The 24550-nt window shown below is 39.6% G+C and overlaps 1 protein-coding gene across 6 annotated transcripts in view; it reads right to left on the reverse strand.

The window, feature by feature from the left end:
- Positions 1–1469: 1469 nt before the first annotated feature.
- The window catches only part of LOC149459499 (TIR domain-containing adapter molecule 1-like), a 34082-nt gene continuing 11001 nt past the window's right edge, over positions 1470–24550 (reverse strand). For 5 of the 6 annotated variants that reach the window (XM_089681017.1, XM_089681020.1, XM_089681019.1 and 2 more), the window contains 2 exons: positions 17007–17205; positions 1470–3123 (listed from right to left, as the gene is read on the reverse strand). In XM_089681017.1, the coding sequence (XP_089537143.1) occupies positions 1654–2958 (1305 nt within the window). In that variant the 5' untranslated portion in view covers positions 2959–3123; positions 17007–17205 and the 3' untranslated portion in view covers positions 1470–1653. Of the gene's footprint in view, positions 3124–17006; positions 17206–24456; positions 24475–24550 lie in introns of those variants that run through there. The other variant, XM_089681023.1, reaches the window with a different exon arrangement.

Raw genomic sequence — 24550 nt, forward strand, 5'->3', positions numbered from 1 at the left:
GATTACATAATACTGCCTTAGTCATGACTTCTAGCAAATGTTTTTGCAGAGTTCTACATGATACGGTTTATTTTTATATTGTTTTGAATGCCCACATGGATTCCTCTCATTTTCTACCTTATAAGTGCTGAGCGCAGGGTAGATAGTTCCTTTTGTACTCATATCATCAGTTCCACTGCTGTAACGGAAGCTACTAGGAACAGCAGTGAGCCAATCGCACGAGCTGCAAAATGAACTTCTGGGGTAGTTCTATTCACCAAAAAATGTACAGAACAAGAAAGCCAAATCTTTGGATTTATGGACATTTATCTAGAAAAGTATAACAGCTGAATGTTTTAGAATTTTTTTTTGTACTTTGAATTCTTTTGCCTAGGAAGAGTTAGCTGAAGTGCCTTCACAATGACAAGACCTTGGTGATCATTCAAGGAAGGTGATATAGTTATTGACAGTAACAGGACAGTTTCGGATAGAGTAAAGGATTAGACCTGTCAGTTTTATTGCTGTCTGTGCCTCCGTTAAGGAGATTCAGCCTATTTGTTCTGTTTACCATTATCATTGAAAGTGAAAGTAAAAGAAAATCCCACATTTTGGGTTTTCCTCGGAAATGTAATTAGAGGGAAAATCTTCCAAGGGGGACACTAGTTCTGATGACCTGGGGGTTCCCAAGGAGTTCTTTAAATTTGCAGGGATTTCTTCTCAGTTCCTGTTTGGCTATGGGGCAGTAAGTGAAGGTAAATTGCTGCGATGGGACATGTGGCAAAAAAACTGTCAAGGGGCTATGACCCACTCTTGCTCTATCCAAAATGGGAAAAAAAAGTTTTACTTTCATACTTTTTCACAGCTAGGATTTTAAATAAAAGCAATACACAATGTTTTTTTCCCCCATAACCTTTAAAGCAGTATTTAACCCAAAAAACAAAATGTAATACACTGCAGTTTATCCTTAGATGTAGTGACTGCATTGGATTTTTTTTAGACTTTTTTCCTTTTTTTTTACCTTTATTTTTTGGGTTTAATACCATTTAAAAGGCAGACGTCACCTTTTAAATGTTTGTTCTATACTTAGATTGTAGCATGTAACATAGTGCAAGTAGTCCCCCCACATCCCCAAACTGTTGCCCCTTCTGCTAGTGTGCATGGACTCTTCTTCTGGTGAGAGCTCAGTTTTGAATTTTGCACTGCTGTGTGGCATCTGTTAATGAATGAATTACAAGTCCCATCTGTCACTGGGGCAGATGAACTTGTAGTTCTCAAACTCTCCAATGAGGGTAAAAACTGTCCCAAAAATTAGGGCATGTGTGAAGTGTATGTTGTCTGTGCCTTCCTGTTCCATTGAGCCACATTGCCAATTTTGCCCTGGTGTCAGAGGGAGAATGTGAAAGGAAAATTTCCATATAGATCCACAAAAAGTAATAAAAACATACTGAGTATTCAAACCCTTCCTAACACTATATAGAAATCAAACAAAGTTATGTTTTGAATTGTGCTTTAATTCTTGGACTGCTGGAGCTAATCATTATTTCCCACAAGTGATATAAGGTTTTACAATCAATACCATTATCATCCAGGACTGGAAAAATTAAAATTATTCTAAAAATAATTACAAAGGTTTTTGCATGTTTAACACTTTCATACATGTTTCAATTTTAATTTTTAATTTGCAGTTTCATTTTCAGCATCATGATAAATGTTTGTATCACAATCAATTTGTGGCTCATTTGGTGAAAACTGGATGTTCATACTGTTTTGATTGCCTATTTGCACATTGCTGGCATGGCTGATCTGTATAACTGGAGTCTGTCCATGAAATGCAGAGTGAATTGGAGGTTGGGTTTGGTGTGGTGAAACAGCAGTGGCTTCACCCATCAGCCATTGTAGGGAAATATTTTGTGGTTGAAAATCTGACATAATTCTTTTCCTTTCCCACAGTTCATTCTGGTTCCTAATTACTTCCTGCTTGAATGTGTTACGCACTTTAGTTTTAAAGATAGGAGAACTTTCATCCAAGGCAATCAAGGTTCTTAGCCACATTGGCATTGTACAATCTGTTTTTCTTTTTTCTTGGGGATAAAAAGGAATGACACTCCCCAGTTTGTGAGCCTTTTCTATAGAATTCATCATTGCTGTAGTACTCTGGAAGTCACCCCATGTAGCGTTCAAAAAAGCATTAGTGAGCAAAAGTACAATATATGCACTGTTTTCTACCGCATTTTCAAGACACGTTAAAAGGCTAACTCCTGGAGTCTCAAATCCCTCACCAAACGTTGTACCTTTGCCAACCACATGGTGTTCTAAAACATTACAAACCCTGCTAGCTATCTCTTGGTCTTCAGGGGCATGAAAAATGACAAAACTGAAAAACTGGTCTGAAGAATTAATAGAAGGGGAAGAATTAACAGAAGGAGATGGAGTCATATCAGAACTAGAAAATATGTTACATATATGTGATGCTGGCTCAGACAAGACATTGCTTTTATGAATAGTTACGCCAAGAGATAATTCATGCATTTGTTCTGAAAGGTTTGAATTGGGTGGAACTGGAAAAGTTTGAGAACTATGCGAAAGAACTTGTCCATCAGTGTTCTTGTTTTCTGAGACTGCCTCCTCATTTCTCTTGCTTGTCAAACACAAATGACTAGAAGATTGCTGGATTTTCTCCTGATTGGTGGTACATAGATTGCTAGGGAGTTCTGAAGAGGCAGGCTTGCAGCTTGAACTTTCATTACAAATAGTACTCATACAAGGAGTCTGTGTGTCCAATACAGAGCACTGGCTCTTGCGTGGTTCATCAATTAAGGCTCTGGTAGGTGACTGGCTAATTTCCAAGGCATTGGATATAGGAGACAAAGAATGGTGTGATGGTCTTAGTATTGAAATCACTGGACTGCATAGATCTGAGCGTAAAGTATGTGGGGCCTCATCAAGATCTGTGTTTGAGGGATTTCTCAACATACTCATTTACTTTTTAATCTTATTATTATCCAGCTATTTTGTCACTTTTCTTAGAAAAATATATCAGAATACAAGATGGTAAGCAGAAGCAAAGTAGCACAAACTTGCAAGACATGCCATTAATTAGGAACTTTAAGCAGGGAGAGATTCACCAGAAGAGTTGCGAGTGCCCTGGTTAAATAAGCATAAAAAGAAAAAAAAAAAAAGTTAATGGTTCTATATAATGTATAAAAACACATTTTTTATATATATTTATAACTAGAATGCACATTTGAAGTGTTCGGATAGTCCAAAAGCATGTGAAAAAGAAGTATAGTACAATATAATTTCTGAGTGACTATACAAAACCAGTTACAGTATTTTCAAATGTACAAAACATAGGGTCACACTTGTCCTTACTGGGGTTCAAACATTTGACTTTGAAAAAATTTTGTGTTTAGCACTAAAGACACCTTCTGGTTTACCAATACACGTGTATCTATGGGAATTTAATGGGTAATTCTTTCTGCAATTATTTAAGACAAAAAATAAACATCAGTATTCATTTGCTATGGATAAAGCTTGCACCTATTGACTCTTCCTTGGATTGCAAGGAAGAAAACTGATCGATTCCCCTATCAACACTGAATGTGGGTGAATCCCTCCCATTGAGCTTTTGTATTCTGACAGCAGATTTCCAAGCCGTCAGAATACAATGATCGCTGCCAGATGCAATAGCCACCAGCAGTCACTGCATGTAAAAATAAAGAAGTACAGGCTGGTTGTACTGAAGTGTATTGAGCAAATCGGCGTCAGTACCCACCAACCTGCCAATAAATGTATCAAAATTCAGCTGGTTCAGCAGTAGCTTCCATCCATCCATGCCCGGCTTAAGTAACCTGCACATTCCCTTTTCATAGTCTCATATGTTTTGCATTTGCATTACAATACTCCTTCCTTTGTCTTGTTCTTTGATGAGAACTTTGTTGTCTATAAATGTATTTAACCCCTTCATGGCATAGGGTAAAACAAATCTTAACGCCTGACCAGTTTTTCAACTTTGACGTATTCGTAAAACTGCACATGTAATTGCAACCACTTAGTGTATCTAGGTGAATTACAGTGCATCCAGAAAGTATTCACTGCGCTTAACTTTTGCCACATTTTGTTATGTTACAGCCTTATTTTAAAATGGATTAAATTACATTTTTTCCTCAATATTCTACAAACAATACCCCATAATGACAACGTGAAAGAAGTTAATTGTGAAATCTTTGCAATTTATTAAAAATAAAAAACCCACATGTACATAAGTATTCACAGCCTTTGCTCAATACTTTGTTGAAGAACCTTTAGCACTCATTACAGCCTCAAATTGTTTTACGTATGATACCACAAGCTTGGCACATCTATTTTTGGGCAATCTCTCCCATTCTTCTTTGCAGTACCTCTCAAGCTCCTACAGGTTGGATGGGGAGCGTCGGTGCACAGCCATTTTTAGATCTCTCCAGAGATGTTCAATCACATTCAAGTCTGGGCTCTGGCTGGGCCACTCCAGGACATTCACAGAGTTGGCCCCTAGCCACTCCTTTGTTATGTGGGCTGTGTGCTTAAGGTAGTTGTCTTCTTGAAATATGAACCGTCGCCCCAGTCTAAGGTCCAGAGAACTCTGGAACAGGTTTTCATTAAGGATGTCTCTGTACATTGCTGCATTCATCTTTCCTTCGATCCTGACTAGTCTCCCAGTTCCTGCCACTGAACAACATCCCCACAGCATGATGCTGCCACCACCATGCTTTACTGTAGCGATGGTATTGGCCAGGTGGTGAGCGGTGCCTGGTTTCCTCCACACATGACACTTGGCATTCAGGCCAAGAGTTCAAGCTTTGTTTCATCAGACCAGAGTGTTTTGTTTCTCATGGTCTGAGAGTCCCTCAGGTGCCTTTTGGCAAACTCCAGGTGGGCTTCCATTTGCATTTTACTGAGAAGTGGCTTCCGTCTGGCCACTCTACCATACAGACCTGATTAGTGGAGTGCTGCAGAGATGGTTGGTCTTCCGGAAGGTTATCCTCTCTCCACAGAGAAATGCTGGAGCTTTTTCAGTGACCATCGGGTGCTTGGTTACCTCCCTGGATAAGGCCCTTCTCCCTTGATCGCTCATTTTGGCCGCGCGGCCCGCTCTAGGTAGATTCCTGGTGGTTCCAATCTTCTTCCATTTAGTGACAATGGAGGCCACTGTGCTCATTGGGACCTTCAACGCTGCAGAAAGTTTTCTGTACCCTTCCCCAGATCTGTGCCTTGATACAATCCTGTTTCGGAAGTCTACGGACAATTCCTTGCACTTTATGGCTTGGTTTGCACTCTGACATGCACTGTGAATTGTGTGACCTTATATAGACAGGTTTATGCCTTTCCTAATCATGTCCAATCAACTAAATTGCCCACAGGTGGACTCCAATCAAGTTGTGGAAACATCTCCAGGATGATCAGTGGGAACAGGATGCACCAGAGCTCAATTTTGAATGTCATGGCAAAGGTTGTGAACACTTATGTACATGTGTTTTTTTTTTTTTGCTCTTTTATTTTTATTAAATTGCAAAGATTTCAAAACAAACTTTCACGTTGTCATTATGGGGTATTGTTTGTAGAATGTTGAGGAAAAAATAAATTTAATCCATTTTGGAATAAGGTTGTAACATAATAAAATGTGGCAAAAGTTAAAACGCTGTGAATGGTTTCTGGATGCACTTTATACCTTATTATTCCTAGACAAATTGGGCTTTCATTTGGTGGTAAATGGCAATGTTATCACCGGATTTTTTTTTTTTTATTATCATCAAAGAAACCGGTACAAAATTGAGAAAATAAATTTTGTAAACCATATATTCCTGGCTAATACCATAACCTACCACCACACAACAACCCAAAATAAAACGTCCTGATTCCAGCAATATTACATATATGCAGAGATGCACATTTTGCATTTTTTTTTTTTAATCATACCTACAACACACGGACAATAATTGTCACTGATACTAAATGAAAATTATTTTTTTTAATTCTACCTAAAATACACTGACCCTGACATTAATGGCTGGTACATTAAATAGCGACCGGTATGGGCCAGTTCAACAGAAACAGACCAACATTCAGCCCTTGTGTACAGCAGCCTGTCTGACAGAAGCCAGTCTAATGACAGACTTTCATTGAATGGGTATGCTGTAAATGATTTTGAACAGAGCAGTCCAGATTCTTCTCAGGTCCCCGCCATTGCTCCTACTCCTCCTGCCTTTTGAGATGCTAAGGGGGCACTCGTGGGTTCAGTCCCGAGCCAGACTGTGTGCGTCTACTGATACACACATTGCTGCTTGGCCCTACTCCCTCCTCAAAGGATTTTATTGACAGCAGCAGGAGCCAATGGCTCCCTCAGCTGTATCTGAGTCCTGTGAGGAAGAAGAGTGAGAGCAGCACTGCTGCTCTCTGGGACAGCGATGGATACTTACCTGTATTTAGAGGGGGCTGAGTGAGAGCTGGTCAAAATAGGCTTTTTACTTTAATGCATTAAATGCAAAGTCAGAAAACTAAGTCCTGCTAGACCACTTCAGGCTGGCACCTTTTTTTATTTATAATGTAAAACATTATAAATAAGTGTCTACAGTGCTTAAAATCCAGTAATCGACTGTCTCACATTACTCTGCACATGCTCAGTTGCTCTCTATTTTATGACATTTTGCTGAAAATCAGAGGCACTAGAGGCTGTTCTGCTGACAGCCTAATGATTTTCTGTTTCTCAGGGAGTCTGGGTTCAGCAAAATGGCAGCCTCCAGCAAGAAGAAAGAGGAGTAATGGTAGAGGCAATTTACAGCACACACTAATTTTGGTAGCATAATTAAGAATGTGGAATCTACAGTATGTCCCTAGCTAAAGAACATTATTTTTTAGCACGTTGTCATGAGTAAATTCCACTTTAACCACTTGAGCTCCTGAGGATTTACCCCCCCCCCCCCTTAATGACCAGGCCTCTTTTTGCTACTCGGCGCTGCACTAATTCAACTGATAATTGCGCGGTCATGCAATGCTGCACCTAAACGAAATTTACGTCATTTTTTTCACACAAATAGAGCTTTCTTTAAGTGGTATTTGATTCCTGTGCGCTTTTTATTTTTCACGCTATAAACAAAAAAAAAAGACCAAATATTTTGAAGAAAAACAATATTTTTTACTTTCAGCTATAAAAAATATATAGTAAACTCAAAGTTAGTTATAAATTTAGGCCAAAATGTATTCTGCTACATGTTTTTAGCAAAAAAAAAAAATATCAATAAGTGTATATTGATTGCTTTGTGTGAATGTTATAGCGTCTACAAACTATGGTATAGATACCGCAATTTACGACATTTTTTTGCTATACAGAGCTGCGCTAGTGTAACGGACAATTGCGCGGTCATGCAATACGGTACATAAATGAAATTTATGTCCTTTTTTTAACACAAATAAAGCATTCTTTTGGTGGTATTTGATCACCTGTGCACTTTTCATTTTTGGCGCTATAACCAGAAAAATTTTGGGAAAAAAACAATATTTTTTCATTTTGGTCATAAAAAAATATCTAAAAAAACTAAAAATTTCATCATAAATTTAGGCCAAAATGTATTCTGCTACATGTTTTTGGTTAAAAAAAAAAATCCCAATAAGTGTATATTGATTGCTTTTTGTGAAAGTTATAGCGTCTACAAACTATGATATAGATAATGGTATTTTTCACAGCTTTTACTTTCTGACTACTCATCACCTTTCTTAAGGTGCTAAAATACCAGAATAGTACAAACACCCTCAAATGACCCCTTTTTGGAAATTAGACACCCTAAACTATCTGCTAAGAGGCATATTGAGTCCATGGAAGATTTATTTTTTCCCCACAAGTTTCTGGAAAATGACAAAAACTTTTTGTTTTTTTTTAACACAAAGTTGTCATTTAAAATGATTTATTTCTCGCACAAGCCATGGGTATATGTGGAAGTACACCCCAAAATACATTCTGCTACTTCTACTGAGTATGGGGATACCACATGTGTGAGACTTTTTGGGAGCCTAGCCACATGCAGGAGCCTGAAATCCAATGACCACTTTGAAAGCCTGAAGGTGCGTAACTTCCTCATTACACTTCCTCACTACCTATCACAGTTTCGAAGGCCCTGACATGCCAGGATAGTAGACACCCCAAGGAATTTAAAAAGAGGCATGGTGAGTATTTTGCAGATCTCATTTTTTTCTCACTAGGTTTGGAAATATAAAAAAAAAAAAAAAAAAAAAAATTTGTTTTTTTCTTCATTTTCCAAAAACTTGTGGCAACAAATGAGATCTGCAAAATACTTACCGTGCTTTTTATCAAATTCCTTGAGGCATCTATTTTCCAAAAAGGGGTAATTTGGGGGGGTTAGGTGCTATCCTGGCATTTCATGGCCTCCGAAACTGTGATAGGTAGTCTGGAAGTGTAATGAGGAAATAAAGCCCTTTAAAAGCCTGAAGGTGCTTATTGGATTTTGGGGTCCTGTACTTGGCTAGTCTGCCAAAAAGTTCCTCACATGTGGTACCCCCATACTCAGGAGAAGTAGCAAAATGTATTTTGGGGAGTAATTCCACATATAACCATGGCATCTGTGAGCAGTAAATCATTTAAGTGACAATTTTGTGTAAAAAAAAAAAAATATATATTTGTCATTTTCCAAAAACTTATGGTAAAAAAAATAAATTCTTCTATTGATTCAACATTCCTCTCAGCAAATAGTTTGGAGTGACTACTTTCCAAAAAGGGGTCATTTTGGGGGGTGGGGGCGTTTTATGCCCAGCATTAGAAGTTTATGCCACACATCACTCACTCTTCTAACCACCTGAAGACAAAGCCTTTTTGTTCACATGAAAAAAATCTGTATTTTTTGCTAGGAAATTAATTTAAACCCCCAAACATTTTTTTTTTTTTAAAGCAGACACCCTAGTGAATAAAATGGTGGGTACAACAATTTTTTATGGCACATAGTACTCGCGCAGCGACTTTTCAAAAACAATTTAAAAAAAAAAAAAAAAAAAAACACACTTTTTTTTACTTTTAATGCACAGAAACACAATATATTGGCCAATTGTTTGGTAAAATATAAAAAGATAATTATATGCCGAGTAAATAGATACCAAACATGACATGCTTTAAAACTGCGCATGCCCCGTTCAACAGCGACAAACTGCAATCATTTTTAATATCCATAGGCAGCGCTTTAAAAGCCACCATTTTAGATTTACAGAGGAGGTCTAATGTTAGAATTACTGCCCTTGATCTGACGTTCACGGCAATACCTCACATGCATGGTGCAACCGCTGTTTACATGGCACAGGGTCAAGGCTTGTGCACACAGGTGTGCGCGCATGGGAGGGGCAATTTTTTTTTTTTTTTTTTGTTATTTTTTACATGGTACCTTTCATTTTTTTATTTTTTAGCACTTTTAATGCTATAACAGGGAAAGCAAATAACCCCTATAACTTCAATGGGCATTGTCATATTCTTTTTTGAGAAATCTGGGGTCTATCAGACTCTAGATATCTCCTCTGCCCTTACATTATCTAATCAAACCAAAATCGGTGTGATCAGATGCTTTCCCAATTTACAAATGGCGCTGTTTATATCCTGCAAAACTGAAGTGATGAAATGCTTGTAGCTTCCGAATTCTTAAACTATAGAGATGATTGGCACCATTCTGGTCTCCAATCAGCTCTATGGTCAGCTGGCAGAAACACTGGCTGCATTCTCAGGTTCCCCTGATGGCACGGGACTGCCCGAGAAGGCCGTGGAAGGCAGCGGGGGAGGGGGGACATCATCTCCCACTGCTTGTAAAAGCAATCTTGCAGCTAATTAGCTACTAGGATTGCTTTTACATGAAAGCAGATCACCGGCAGAAAAAAAAAAGAAACCAGGATGATGCCTGCAGCTGTAGGCATCATCCTGGTATAACCATTCAAAGTCCAGTGATGTACCAGTACATCGCTGGTCCTTGTTGGTTATATACGCTATGTTTTTTTTTTTTTGTATCCAGCTAGTGGACTGAATGAAAAATCGAGAAGAAATCTCTGCCAGAAAAACTATGTGGTATGCCCACCATTAGAATATACTGCCCTGCATACACCCACTTCTAATGGTGGGCACACAGTAGGTCACACTTTGCCACAAGTGCGAGTTCCAAGATTGTACAAATGTCTAAATAGTGGCACGCTTGAATAAAAATTGTCCACGTATAAGTGGTACCCCATATGGAGAAATGATGACACCAAGTCCCAAACTATCTTGCCACTGCTCCCCATGTAGTCTGGGCATCCGGGGGCTCCACGTGACTATCTTTTCCCTCGTAAATCCAAAACTTATAAGTATAGCCTGTTGTCCTCTCACAGGTCTTCTACATCTTGACCCTATATCTGGCACGCTTGCTGGGGAAAAATTGTTTGAATGCAAGGCGGCCAGAAAAATTAATAAGGGACTCATCAACACAGATGTTTTGCTGGGGAGTATAGACATCTGCAAATTTTTGGTTAAGGTGATTTGCGAGGGGCTGAATTTTGTGGAGCCGGTCAAATTCAGGGTTACCCCGAGGATGACAGAGTGTATTGTCGCTGAAATGCATAAAACACATTATACTCTCATATCTATGCCTGGCCATGGCAGCAGAGAACACGGCATATGATGAATCGGGTCTGCGGACCAATACAACCACAATTCATTTCTTTTAGTAATGCCCATGTTGAGGGTTAGGCCCAAAAAAAAAATGTAAATTTGAAAACCGTAATGAGTTTCCATGCGAATTGTCTGGCAAGGTTTGAGGGACGCTGCGTTTTTGGGGACGCTATACTAATGTGAACGCTGCTATAGTGCTGACCTGATCAAAGATATTGACCCGTTCAGACACTATACTAGCAATGGAGGTTTATTGTACATGAGCGTGCTCCTGGCAATCAAGGGGTTAAAATGTGATGACTGGTGTACGGACGGGCAACCTGACACTATCTGGGAGGGGTGTGAATACCACGGCAGCGCGAATCACATATATATATGTATGATTTTGCGTACCCATGCCGCCCTGTAGCAGTATTTCTGCTGTAGGGTGGTCAGGAAGCGGTTACAGAAGAGGTTTGTGTTACGGCGCTGCTTTACTTTAACTGACAATTGCGCAGTCATGCAACACTGCACCCAATTTAAATTTACATCTTTTTTTCCCCCACAAATTGAGCTTTCTTTCAGTGGTATTTGATCGCCTGTGCGTTTTTAGTTTTTTGCGCTATAAAAAAAAAGCTGACAATTTTGAGAAAAAAAACAATATTTTGAACTTTTTGCCATAAAACATGTCCAGTAAAAAAAATTAAAAAATCTAATTTTGTCACAAATTTCATCCAAAATGCATTCTGCGACATGTCTTTGCTAAAAAAAAAAATCCCAATACGTGTAAATTAATTGGTTTACATGAAAGTTTTCAATGGCGGGAAAGATACTGGGATTTTTAATTTTTATTCATACTAATAATGGCGGCGAGCAGCGACATATGGCAGGACTGCGGCAGACATTTTGACACTGGGGGGGGGGAACGGACTTGGGGTCACTGACATCCCCAGTGACACCAATACAGTGATCAGTGGAAAAAAAACAAAACACTGACACTGTACTAATGGCACTGGGGAGGAAGGGGTTAACATTTTTAGAGTTTACTGTGTGAGGGGAGTGTTTTACTAGTGGGCGGGGGTGTGTGCTGGACGGGGACAGGCTGATCGAGGGAGAGAAACTCTTCTTTCCCTCTGCAGCTTGTCAGGAGCTGTCAGAGAACTGACACAGAACAGGGCTGTGTGTAAACAACGCAGCCCTGCTCGGTCTCAGCGATCACTGTGAATCGCAGGGAAATGGCCGGTAATCACCGGCCGTGACCCGGCGGCTGACACCCACTGCTGACACCCGCGGGACAGGTAGGGTGGGCGCCCCCTACCTGTTTTGCAAAACTACGTTTTAAAATGTGGTTTTGCCTGCCCGTGCCGCCCTGCAAACGTTTTAATGCGGTGGCTGGGCGGCAAGTGGTTAAGGTTAAAAAAAAAATTTGGCTTTTACAACTACTTTAACCCTTTCACCACCAGAGCCATTTTTACATTGTTTTGCAGACATGCTCATTTTAGAGTAGTTAAAACCCCCAAATACTTGAGAATAAATGGTTGTACTTGCAATTTTTTGTCACATGCTATTAGCGCTCTTATCAGAGGCATATTTTCAGAAATAAAGACGAAAAAGTTTTAGCGTATACAAACAAAAAATATTACCCTTTTCTTGGTAAAATATAAAAGATAATGTTCTCCAAAAAATCTATAAAATTCTGCTCTTACCTATCAACAGGAAAGTCGCTCAAATAATATCTTGATATAGGATAAAAAAACAAAAGTGATTCCCCAAATACACTGCAATACCACCTTAAATATAAATTGTGAATATAATTTGTGAATAAAGTCAACTAAATCGATCTAATGCAAATAACATACAAACAAAAAAGTGAAATTCCACCTCCCAAATGTCACCCAAATGGTTGGATGCCTCTGATGACATCACTTTTGATGAAACATCTTGGCTGTAGTATGGCATGCTGATGTCACTGCATTCTTTGTGAGATAGTGGGACAGTGAGAGGAGGAATTTGTTTGCAAGCTTGTACTTCTGTTGGTGAGTTTTTGTACTGGGTTTTTTAATGAACGTGAAGTTGTTTATCTGCACCATGTGAAACACTCTTTTTTTTACATATAATCATGGTATGCTGATGGTTTGGGGAGGCATCTTCATTCGATGATCAGCTGGCTGTGCCTTGTTTCCTTCCTGGAGAGCTCATCATTATGCAAGACATGACCTGTTATGATTTTGAGATCTAAATATTTAGGTAAAAGACCTTATAGTGCTTGTGGTGGTAAGACACAGAGGAGTCTCCTAATTAAAGATTTGGAAGTGGACTGTTTTGGATCAAATTTGGACCTTTTGTGTTGAACTACAATTATTTCATGTTTTCCTTTTTTGAATGGTATTATGTGCGCATTAAGTCAACTGGTACACTTTATTCACAATTTATATTTAAAGCGGTAGTACAGCATGTTTGGGGAATCATAAAAAGATTAAATTGCATCAGGTTTTAAAGGAAAAGTTCACCTTGTGATCAAAAATAATAAATGCACTTTTTTTGCAGCTAAAAATATGTGCATTTATTATTTTTGGTTGCAGTAGCCTGTAAAACATTGCACCACTGATCAGATCGCTGGTGCCATACAGGTCTACAGGAGACCTGTCAGTATATACATACTGAACAGGCAAGCAGATATGACGACAAGAAGATTCAATTAACTACCACAATGCTCCACAGTGCCATGGTAGTTCATTGAGAACTTCAAGCTGACAGCAGCTAAGGCTGTCGTGACTTGTAGTTCAGTCACAGGACACTGCGAATAAATGACGCGGCCATGTGGGCGGACCTCCCGTTTTTTAACCACCTTCCGCCAGCCCTATAGTAAAATGACGGACGCAAGGTGGTTCTCTCGTTGTGATAGGACGTCATATGACGTCCTACTAGACTCACTGTGCATGCGCGGCTCAGGGAGTGCGCAGCGTGGCGATCACCGGTGCGCCGTGTCCCTCGGGCACAGCGGATCACCAATCACATAAAGAGCCGAAGATGTCGGCTCGGTCATGTGAGCAGCTGTGTCCAATCACAGCTGATCACATCTAAACACGGAAATGCCGGTTATTGGCATTTCTCTCCTCTCGAGCTGTCCCGCTGACAGCTCGAGAGGAGAGCCTGTAATCGGCTTTCCGCAGAGGGGACATGTACACTGATCATCAGGGCACTGATCAGTGTGCCCTGATGATCAGTGTGGCCCCAGAAGTGCCACGTGTCAGTGCCCATCAGTGCCACATATCAGTGCATACCAGTGCACATCAATGCCACATATCAGTGCCCATCTGAGCTGCCTTTCAATGTCACCCATCAGTGCCAGTCATTGTCTCCTATCAGTGCCAGTCAGTGCCATATATCAGTGATGCCTGTCAATGCCCATCAGTGCAACCTACCAGTGCCTCCTATCAGTACCCATCACTGCAGCCTCCTTCGCGCATATCAGTGAAGGAGAAAAATCACTTATTTACAAAATTGTATAACAAAAACTAAGAAAAAAATTTTTTTTTTTCAAAATTTTCAGTGGTTTTTGGTTTATTTAAGAAAAAATAAAAATCCCAGAGGTGATTAAATACCACCAAAAGAAAGCTCTGTCTCAAAATAATTGATAAAAATTTCATATGGGTAGTGTTGCATGACCACGCAATTGTCATTCAAAGTGCGACAGCGCTGAAAGCTGGAAATTGGCCTGGGCAGGAAGGGGGTATAAGTGCCCTGTAGGCAAGTGGTTAAACATTGACAGCTAGTGCTGGGAACTTCACGGGGGGGGGGGGGGGGGGGGTGAAGGGGGAATCGGGCAGACGCTGCAGCATTGGGAACTGTTACACGTTTCAGCCTAAAAATGGGTGGAACATGTAGCATGTTCCCAAAGGTGAACTTATCTTTTAAAATTGTGCGCACCCATGAAACAATGACAAACTCAGTACCCAAAATTGTCTATAGACGATGCTTTAAAATCTTTTACAGGTCAAATGTTCAGTTAACTGAATATTTGCTAGAATTATTACTCTCACTCTGGCACCTGTAGCAATTTGATCATGTGTAATTTAAATTGTCATTTTCATATGTAGACACCACTGACGTGTTTTTGTATACATATACGTGAGGGTAGGGTGCTCTACATATTTTTTATGTGCTACTTTGATTTTCTTAAATTTTCCTTTTACTCAACATTATTCTTACCACATAGGAAGTCAATAGTGATCACTTTGGTAGTGTGTGGAAATGATAAAGCTGAAACACTTTCACCTGAAAGCTGCCAGGCAGCTTTACAGGTGTAAACACAGTCTCAGCTTCTACAGCAGCCAGCAGTGTATTTAAAAGCCCACACTGCTTACATAAGCTATATGCTGGTGGCAGCAAAAGGGTTAATCAATGTAAATAAGCTGGGGTTAAACTCAGGGGAAACATTTTGTCCCAAAAAGACAGAAACTGTTATTTAAAATGTGTAAAGATAAAGTTATATATTTTTACTGTACTGGTGATAGAGGTTCTGTCCATTTGATTTCCCTATTTGTCTTTCTTTCATTTACCCCTTCAAGTCTGACATTAACCATTTCAGCTCTTTGGAAATACTATATACATCCAAAGAGTGAACCTGTAATCACAAGCTGTCGCAGCCACCAGCTTGTGTGGGTTTTGTTTTTGCTGAACAGCTTGGTCTATGTCAAAGGAAGTCAAAAAGTAACAAAAATTCCTGGTAGGATAAACACTTTAAAATAAAAGAGAAGGACTTTAAAATATATAACTAATGCAGCTGCAAATTATTTATATATATATATATATATATATATATATATATATATATATATATTTATATTCAATTATTTTTTGTCGTAGGTACCACTTTATGTGTCCTTGCAGCCTTTACTATGTGGGGTGAACTATTAGAAACCTGTGTGTGCCAGTTTCTTACTGTACACATAAAAAAATGTGTAGGCCTTCTATTATTTACCGGTGGAGAGCGATAAAAAAAAAAAAAAAAAAAACAGAATCCACCGGTCTGCAAGGTTGCCAGTTGGCTTTGTGGCTGAGAACTAGAGCCAGCCATGCCAGCACCCTCCCCAGCCTGGCACTCCATTGAGCACTGGAAGAGCAGAGCTGGGTGCAGAGCTTATGTGATCGGTCAGCTTTAACCAGCCAGTCTTAGAACCAGCAAGGGACAGCTGCAGTGTCACATGGATGCTGCAACACTAAGGTGTGTATGTATATTTGTCTTTTTGCCTACCCCATAATTCTCATTTAACCGCTTGCCACCCATTCACAGTACCTCCACTGCAAGTGGGCAGCAGCTGCAGGCTAGGCAACGTGTATGTCACCTGCTGTTTCCAGGTTTTTGGGTGCGTGTGCCCCCCAGCTAGCCTGTGATTGGACACAGCACAAGTTTGTCAGCAGGTTTCAGCTGTGTCCAATCACAGCACAGAATTTTGTGTTTCCAAACACACAGAACTCTGTGTAAACAGAACAGCAATCTTGCCGTTTCTTCTCACTGAAAATCAGGAAGACAAAAACAGCCAGATCTGTGAGTAACAAGTGTAATATGTGCTGCTTTTAGGTACACAGATAACCCCTTGTCTCTTGATGTTAACCCCTTCCCTGATAGTAATACTGTACGCTGTACTAATGACACTGATCGCTGTATTAGTGTCATCAGCGTCAACTAGTGTCCCTCCCAGGCAGAGTTGGTTAGTGCCAGATTGCCCACCACACTATAAGTCACTGATTACTGCCATTATATAGTGTCTATAGCTGTGTATATTTCAGTATATATACACCATAGTTTGTAGAAGCTACAAAACTTCACAAATCAATTAATATCCACCTATTGGGATTTTGTTTTTTACCAAAGACATGTAGCAGAATACATTTTGGCCAAAATTTGAGGAAATGTAATGTTTTGATTTTATTTTGTTGGATATGTTTTATAACAAAGTAGAAAATATTTTTTCAAAATGTTTGGTCTTTTACTCATATAATAAAAAAAATGAAATATCCAGTTGTGACCAAATACTGCCAAAAGAAAGCTCTATTTGTGTGTAAAAACATTATATAAATTTACTTTGGGTACAGTTTTGCATGACCAAGCAATTGCCAGTTAAAAGTAGCACAGTGCTGAATAGCAAGAAATGCCCTGGTAAGACCTTCTGGAGGTCAAGTGGTTAATTCGTTTAGTAAATATGCTATACAAAAAAATACTTTGTAAACTTTGAATTTGTGAATGGATTGAGTGAGCTCATGAGAAATGAGTACGATGCTGCCATCTACTGACTATTTCACTTTATTACAAAGGACTACTCAATATATATTAAATATGTATAAATAAGTTTATTTCAGGAGGATATCAGTTAGTCACCTGGTAACTAAGTTTCCAAGAATCTTCCAGAATGGCATATATGACATGTGGTTCCACCCACTGGACACGAAACAACTCCCAAAACACTTTAAAAAGCACACCAAAATTAGAAACTGTAGCCTGGGAGGTGCAAGGTCAAGAGGCTAGGTACCATACATTAACGAAGCATAACAAGGAAATATACCGCTAGTCTTCACGTCTATAAAAACAAAACAAAAAGAAAGAAGCGTCAGAAAATATATTTACAATGCATAAAATACATCTTGTAAATTCATAGAACTCTTCATTGCAATATTTAAAAAAAAAGAAAAAAAAAAATCACTCCTTTGTTGAGTTTGCTCACTTAAATCTGCTATTGCCCAGTAATCTATAAACATCCAACTAAAAAAAAAAAAATTAACCATGGAAAGATCCATAAAAGAAAGCGGTTATCATTTAAGAACTCATTGTAGCATAACTCATACAAAGTTACCTCAAATCATTTTATTAGAAAAATGTATATCAAGATGTACCAGATTAAACATCAGATTACATCTATCAGTAGAAAAGATCTTTACCCTTCACCATTAAAATTGAAAACGTTGTCAAAGCACTCTAAATAATGTCTGGACATCCTCCTGTCATTATCAAATTAAATCTCCACATTGTCAAAATAGATGTTTAAATAAATGAGCATCATAGATGTACACAATTTTAATGGTTAAAGTGGTCCTAAAGCCTGAAGGTTGTTTTACCTTCATGCATTCTATGTGCACAGCACAGCCATCCATAGCAGTATGCTTACAGTGAAGCACCCCCCCCCCCTAGTAAAAACACTCCCTGCACACAGTTAACCCTTTGATCGACCCTGTTAACCCTTTCCTATCCAGTGCCATTAGTACAGTGCCTTTTTTTTTTTTTTTTTTAAAGCACTGATCAGTGTACTGGCGTCACTGGGGATGTCAGTGACACCAAGATAGTCCCCCCCAGTATCAGAATGTCCGCCGCAGCCCCGCTATAAGTCGCTGATCGCCGTCATTACTAGTAAAAGAAAAAAAAATTCCAGTATCTATACCGCCATTTGTAAACACTATAATTTTCACATAAACCAATTAATCTACATGTATTGGGATTTTATTTTTACCAAAGATATGTAGCAGAATACATTGTGACCTAAATTTATGATGAAATTAGTTTTTAAAAAAAATTTTCTGGACATGTTTAATAGCAAAGTCAAAAATATAGTTTTTTTTTTTTTTTTTTTTAATATTTCTTGCGCTCTAAAAAAAAACAAACAAAAAAAAAAACACGACACCGGCGATCAAATACCACCAAAAGAAAGCTCAATTCGTGGGCAAAAAAAGGACATAAATTTCATTGGGATGCATTGTTGCATAACCGTGCCATTGTCAGTTAAAGTAACGCAGCGCTGTAACACAAACAATGGCCTGGTCAGGAAGGGGGGTAAATCCACAGAAGGGTGGAGTGGTTAATATCACTTTGGAGGTGATGGGCTTTTCTACTGATAGATGTAATCTGATGTTTACTCTCGTACATTTTGATATAAATTTTTTCAGGTTATTTACAGTTACTTTTTATGAGTTATGCTCCATTGTGTCCTTAAATGGTAATTACTTTCTTCCATAGATCTTTCCATGGTTAATTTTTTAACTATACAATGTAATCAAAAATTAACTCAAACAGTTGTCTTCACTATAAAGATGAAATACCCAAAAACCAGTGAGGTGCAACAGTTGCAACTGAAAGGTTTGCAGACACCTAGTAAATATAGACATTACAACAGTGGTGGTAGTAAACTTGAAAATTATAGAGATCCCTAAAGCCCCTCATTTGGTAGATTTGGATATCCAGGACACTACTTAATATGCTATCATTTACCATATAGTTGCAAGAAAAAGTATGTGAACCCCTTGGGATTACCTGGAGTTTTGCATGAATTGGGCATAAAATGTGCTCTGAACTTCATCTAAGTCACAGTAATAGAAGAACACAGTCTGCTGAACATAATACTACACAAACATTAGATGTTGCCATGGTTTAATTGCACATAACATGTAAACATTCACAGTGCAGGGAGCAAAAAGTATGTGAACCTTTGGACTTAATAACTAGTTGACCCTCCTTTGGCAGCAATAACCTCAACCAAACGTTTCCTGTAGTTGCAGATCAGACCTGCACAACGATCTGGAGTAATTTTGGACCACTCCTCTTCACAAAACTGTTTCAGTGTAGCAATATTCTTGGGATGTCTGGTGTGAATCGCTCTCTTAAGATCATGCCACAGCATTTCAATCAGGTGGAGGTCAGGACTCTGACTGGGCCACTCCAGAAGGCGTATTCTGTGCTGTTGCAGCCATTGTTTTGTTGAATTACTTGTATGCTTTGGGGCATTGTCCTGTTGCATCACCCATCCTCTGCGGAGCTTTAGTTGGCGGACAGATGGTCGTACGTTTTCCTGCAAAATGTCTTGATAAACTCTGGAATTCATTTTCCTTTCAATGACAACAATCCGTCCAGGCCCTAAGGCAGCAAAGCAGCCCCAGACCATTATGCTCCCTCCGCCATGTTTTACAGTGGGGATGAGGTTTTGATGTTGGTGTGCTGTGCCTTTTTTTCTCCACACATAGTGTTGTGTGTTCTTCCCAAATAACTCAATCTTGGTTTCATCTGTCCACAGTATATTTTGCCAGTAGTGCTGTGGAACATCCAGGTGCTCTTTTGCAAACTTCAAATGTGCTGCAATATTCTTTTTGGACGGCAATGGCTTCCTCCGTGGTATCCTCCCATGTACTCCATTCTTGTTTAATGTTTTCCTTATTGTAGATGTGTCAACAAAAATGTTAGCATGTGCCAGAGATTTCTGTAGGTCTTTAGCTGACACTCTGGGATTCTTCTTTACCTCATGCAGCATTCTGCGCTGTGCTCTTGCAGTCATTTTTACAGGACGACCACGCCTAGGGAGAGTAGCAACAGTGCTAAACTTTCTCCATTTGTAGACAGTCTGTATTACCGTGGACACATGAACATCAAGGCTTTTGGAGATACTTTTGTAACCCTTTCCAGCTTCATGCAAGTCAACAATTCTTGATCGTAGGTCTTCTGAGAGCTCTTTTCTGCGAGGCATGGTTCACATCAGACAATGCTTCTTGAAACCAGTAAACCCAAAACAGGTGTGTGTTTTTTAAGGACAGGACAGCTGTCAGCAACACATCCAATATCATCACACTGATTGGAGTCAAGGTTGGCTCACTCCTGGCTCCAATTAGCTCTGGGAGAAGTCATTAAGCTAGGGCCTCACATACTTTTTCCTCCCTGCACTGTGAATGTTTACATGTTATGTGCAATTAAACCATGGCAACATCTAATGTTTGTGTAGTATGTTCAGCAGACTGTGTTCTTCTATTGTTGTGACTTAGAGGATGTTCAGAGCACATTTTATGCCCAATTCATGCAAAACTCCACGTAATCCCAAGGGGTTCACATACTTTTTCTTGCAACTGTACATCTCTCTCCTAAGCTGATCTCTATCATTTATTCCTAAAGTACCTGCTAAACCACACATATTAAATATACAGAAATCCCCCTGCGCTCCACAGAACCTAGTGAGTTAGCTGCTATCACCTATTCTCTATACCGCAAGATATGTGAAACAAAATTATATAAGTGGTGAAGCGCTCAACTTAAATAATAGTGACAATTATCTCATACCTAAATACACTTATTAATCAATATAAATGAAAATAGTGCAATATCCCCATATATAAATTGTACGTCCCTGGTGGTATAGTGATAAACAAATAATACCTCTTAAGCTATGCAAATATGCAAATATAAATAAATAAAAAACTAGTGCAATATCCTCATATATGCATTAAACATCCCTGGTGGTATAGTGATGGACAACTAATACCTCTTAAACTGTGCAAAAGTGATACTTGAATTCAATTAATTAAACCAATTAAATAAAATATTAATTACAATAAATTAAATTGTGATGCCACACTGTGCAAAATCATGAAAAAGTGTTCAAATAATGTCACTCCATGCTGCAATAGTGCTCTTCGTGAAAATCTTGACGTGACTCCCCTCAATAATAGCCAAAATGCCCCCTCACCTTCCACATTCGACCCTTGCGGGTCACAGAGCTTTATATATATATATATATATATATATATATATATATATATATATATATATATCTCTGCCAGATATTATTCTCCTCCACTGCCTCCACCGACCAAGATCCTCCTCCAGGCAGTAAGTTACACTCCAATAACTCCCCTCACAAAACGGACTCGGACACAAGGCGCATATGCAAAACAAAAGCAAACCTTCAAAAGCAAATGCAGGCAGGGCGCAGGACAAAGCACTAGGGACAATATGTATGTGAAATAGGTTGAGACAGCAATGTTTTACTGCGTAAAATGAAAAAAAACAAAAAAAAAAACCATTTTTTAAAATGTTTAAATTTCCCGCCGCCGGCGGCGCCCGTATGTCCCGACGTCACAGGGACAGGACACAGAAGCCGAATGCCGGCATCGGCCGGAGGAGATGGCCGGGGACGCTGCAGGGGACACATCGTGGGAGCGCAGGGTAAGGTAAGTGAAGAACACATGCCGGAGCAGCGCCGCATGGTATTCCCGAGTGTAGCTCGGGGTTACCGCTTTTGGTACTGAAATGTTACCCCGAGCTACACTCGGGAATACCGCCAAGGAGGTTAATGCACTCAACGATACAATGAAAAATTGCACTCACATATCCTCAAATCGAGAGAAGCAGTTCCCATGTACTATGGGTGTATACAGGTGTCCAAAGATGGCGTCCGAACCCGGAAGTACGTCACCCCTATGACCGGAAATACGTCCACGCGTTGCGCCACGATCACGTGGCTTCTTCAGGATCATGAAGAAGCCACATGATCGTGGCGCAACGCGTCAACGTATTTCCGGTCATAGGGGTGACGTACTTCCGGTTCCGGGTTCGGACGCCATCTTTGGACACCTGTATACACCCATAGTACATGGGAACTGCTTCTCTCGATTTGAGGATATGTGAGTGCAATTTTTCATTGTATCGTTGAGTGCATTAAAACAGTATTGCACTATGGAGGTTTGCTTTTGTTTTGCATATGCGCCTTGTGTCTGAGTCCGTTTTGTGAGGGGAGTTATTGGAGTGTAACTTACTGCCTGGAGGAGGATCTTGGTCGGTGGAGGCAGTGGAGGAGAATAATATCTGGCAGAGATATATTATATATATATATATATATATATATATATATATATATATATATATATATATATATATATATATATATATATATAAAGCTCTGTGACCCGCAAGGGTCGAATGTGGAAGGTGAGGGGGCATTTTGGCTATTATTGAGGGGAGTCACGTCAAGATTTTCACGAAGAGCACTATTGCAGCATGGAGTGACATTATTTGAACACTTTTTCATTGTTTTGCAGTGTGGCATCACAATTTAATTTATTGTAATTAATATTTTATTTAATTGGTTTAATTAATTGAATTCAAGTATCACTTTTGCACAGTTTAAGAGGTATTAGTTGTCCATCACTATACCACCAGGGATGTTTAATGCATATATGAGGATATTGCACTAGTTTTTTATTTATTTATATTTGCATAGCTTAAGAGGTATTATTTGTTTATCACTATACCACCAGGGACGTACAATTTATATATGGGGATATTGCACTATTTTCATTTATATTGATTAATAAGTGTATTTAGGTATGAGATAATTGTCACTATTATTTAAGTTGAGCGCTTCACCACTTATATAATTTTGTTAAACCACACATATTGACAATGCCTGTTTCCAAACGGGAACAAGACCTTTAGTGTACAGAAAGCAAGAAGGACTAGCAAAACATTTGTTCCATGACAACCTCAAAGTTCCATAACATAATCATGGCTGAATCAGCATTTAAAATTGCCACTATGGGGTATATAGTCCCTCCTCGATTAGCACACCTCCACCCTTCACTAACCACACGCTTTTGAGGATTCAATGCGATAGTAGATGTAATGCACAGTTGGTGGACATGTGCTATGCCCAGCAGATTCTGGAGCACAGAGATTTAAAGCGGATTTTCACTTTTACATTCATATTAGAGAAAGCCGCACTATGTGTGATGTGTTCCCATTCACACAACATACGAAAAAATTAAAAAAAATATATATTTCTTATTTTTCAGATGTTTCTCAGGAGGTGGTGTCACGGCTGACTGCAAGGTTTTGTGAACAAGGGAGTCTGTCCCGTTTCTCTTCATTAACATACATTGGTCTGGAATGATAACATGGCTGACTGTAGTTTTGCAATCATTTTGTGGAGTAACCCAAAAAAACTAGGTACACATCCTCTAAGTCTACGGATGCCATGAAGTAATTCCGTAAAAGCATATTTCTGACTGAGAAAATGTGTCCATGCGTACCTTCCTGTACAGAATGGATCTGTTCAGCAGTTTTAGATTTAAGATCAGGTGGTAATGCCCTGAAGATTTTTTTTACTAAAAAGTTATGGAATAAAATCCTGGCTCCTTCTTACATGGAGACACTAGAACAGCAATGGGCAAACTACGGCCCGCGGGCCGTATATGGCCCGGCGGACCTTTTAATCCGGCCCGCGGAGCTAGGCTCCCGCTAGGCTCCTCTCACAGTCCGCCCTGAAGACCGGTGTAGCATGAAAATCTGTCTCCTATGAGGATCTGTCCCCCTCGACGTATATGCGCATGTGCCGGAGATCGCCGATCGGCTGCTAATGCCTGAAACTGGCACATGCGCAGATACGTCGAGGGGGACAGATCCTCATAGGAGACAGATTTTCATGCTACACCGGAACGGCGCGGGAACACAGGGAGAGGAACGCGCGGAGCAAAGGTAAGTGAATTGACACAGGGGGGACTTGGGGACTTAATATGGGGGATGAATTAATATGGGGGATGAATTACTATATGGGGGACTTGGGGACTTAATATGGGGGATGAATTAATATGGGGAATGAATTACTATATGGGGGATGAATTACTATGCTTACTATGGGGGAATATTACTATACTTACTATGGATGACACATACACATCATTCATCTACTCTTGGTCCGGCCCCCGGGTCCAATATATGAACCCATTGCGGCCCTCAAGTCAAAAAGTTTGCCCACCCCTGCACTAGAACAACAGCTCTATGTGTAATCAGTTTCTGTAAAAAGAACTGGCCAGAGATTTCACAGGATGCTTCAGAAGTTCTGTGAGGAGAAAAAACAAAAACAAAAAAAGTCTCATGGGGGGGTTGGGTTAAGTAAGGGGAAAAAAAACTTGAGCCTGTAGCCTCGACCAATTGCTCCCTGAATAACAGAGTTGTATGTGATGTTGGTCCACTGTAGAAGAAAGGCAACTTGGAGGGGTGCTCAGAAGCACAGAAAAACACACACCCTTTCCCCCTGTTTGAGAGGGCCAGGACTTCTGGTTCTTCTCCTGGCTACCCTGAGGCTGTTCCCTCCTACCATGAGAGGCAATATCTTCACT

The sequence above is a fragment of the Staurois parvus genome, unplaced genomic scaffold (genome assembly GCF_062004578.1).
Source record: "Staurois parvus isolate SC_StPar_1 unplaced genomic scaffold, SC_StPar_1.0 ptg000256l, whole genome shotgun sequence".
Lineage (NCBI taxonomy): Eukaryota > Metazoa > Chordata > Amphibia > Anura > Ranidae > Staurois > Staurois parvus.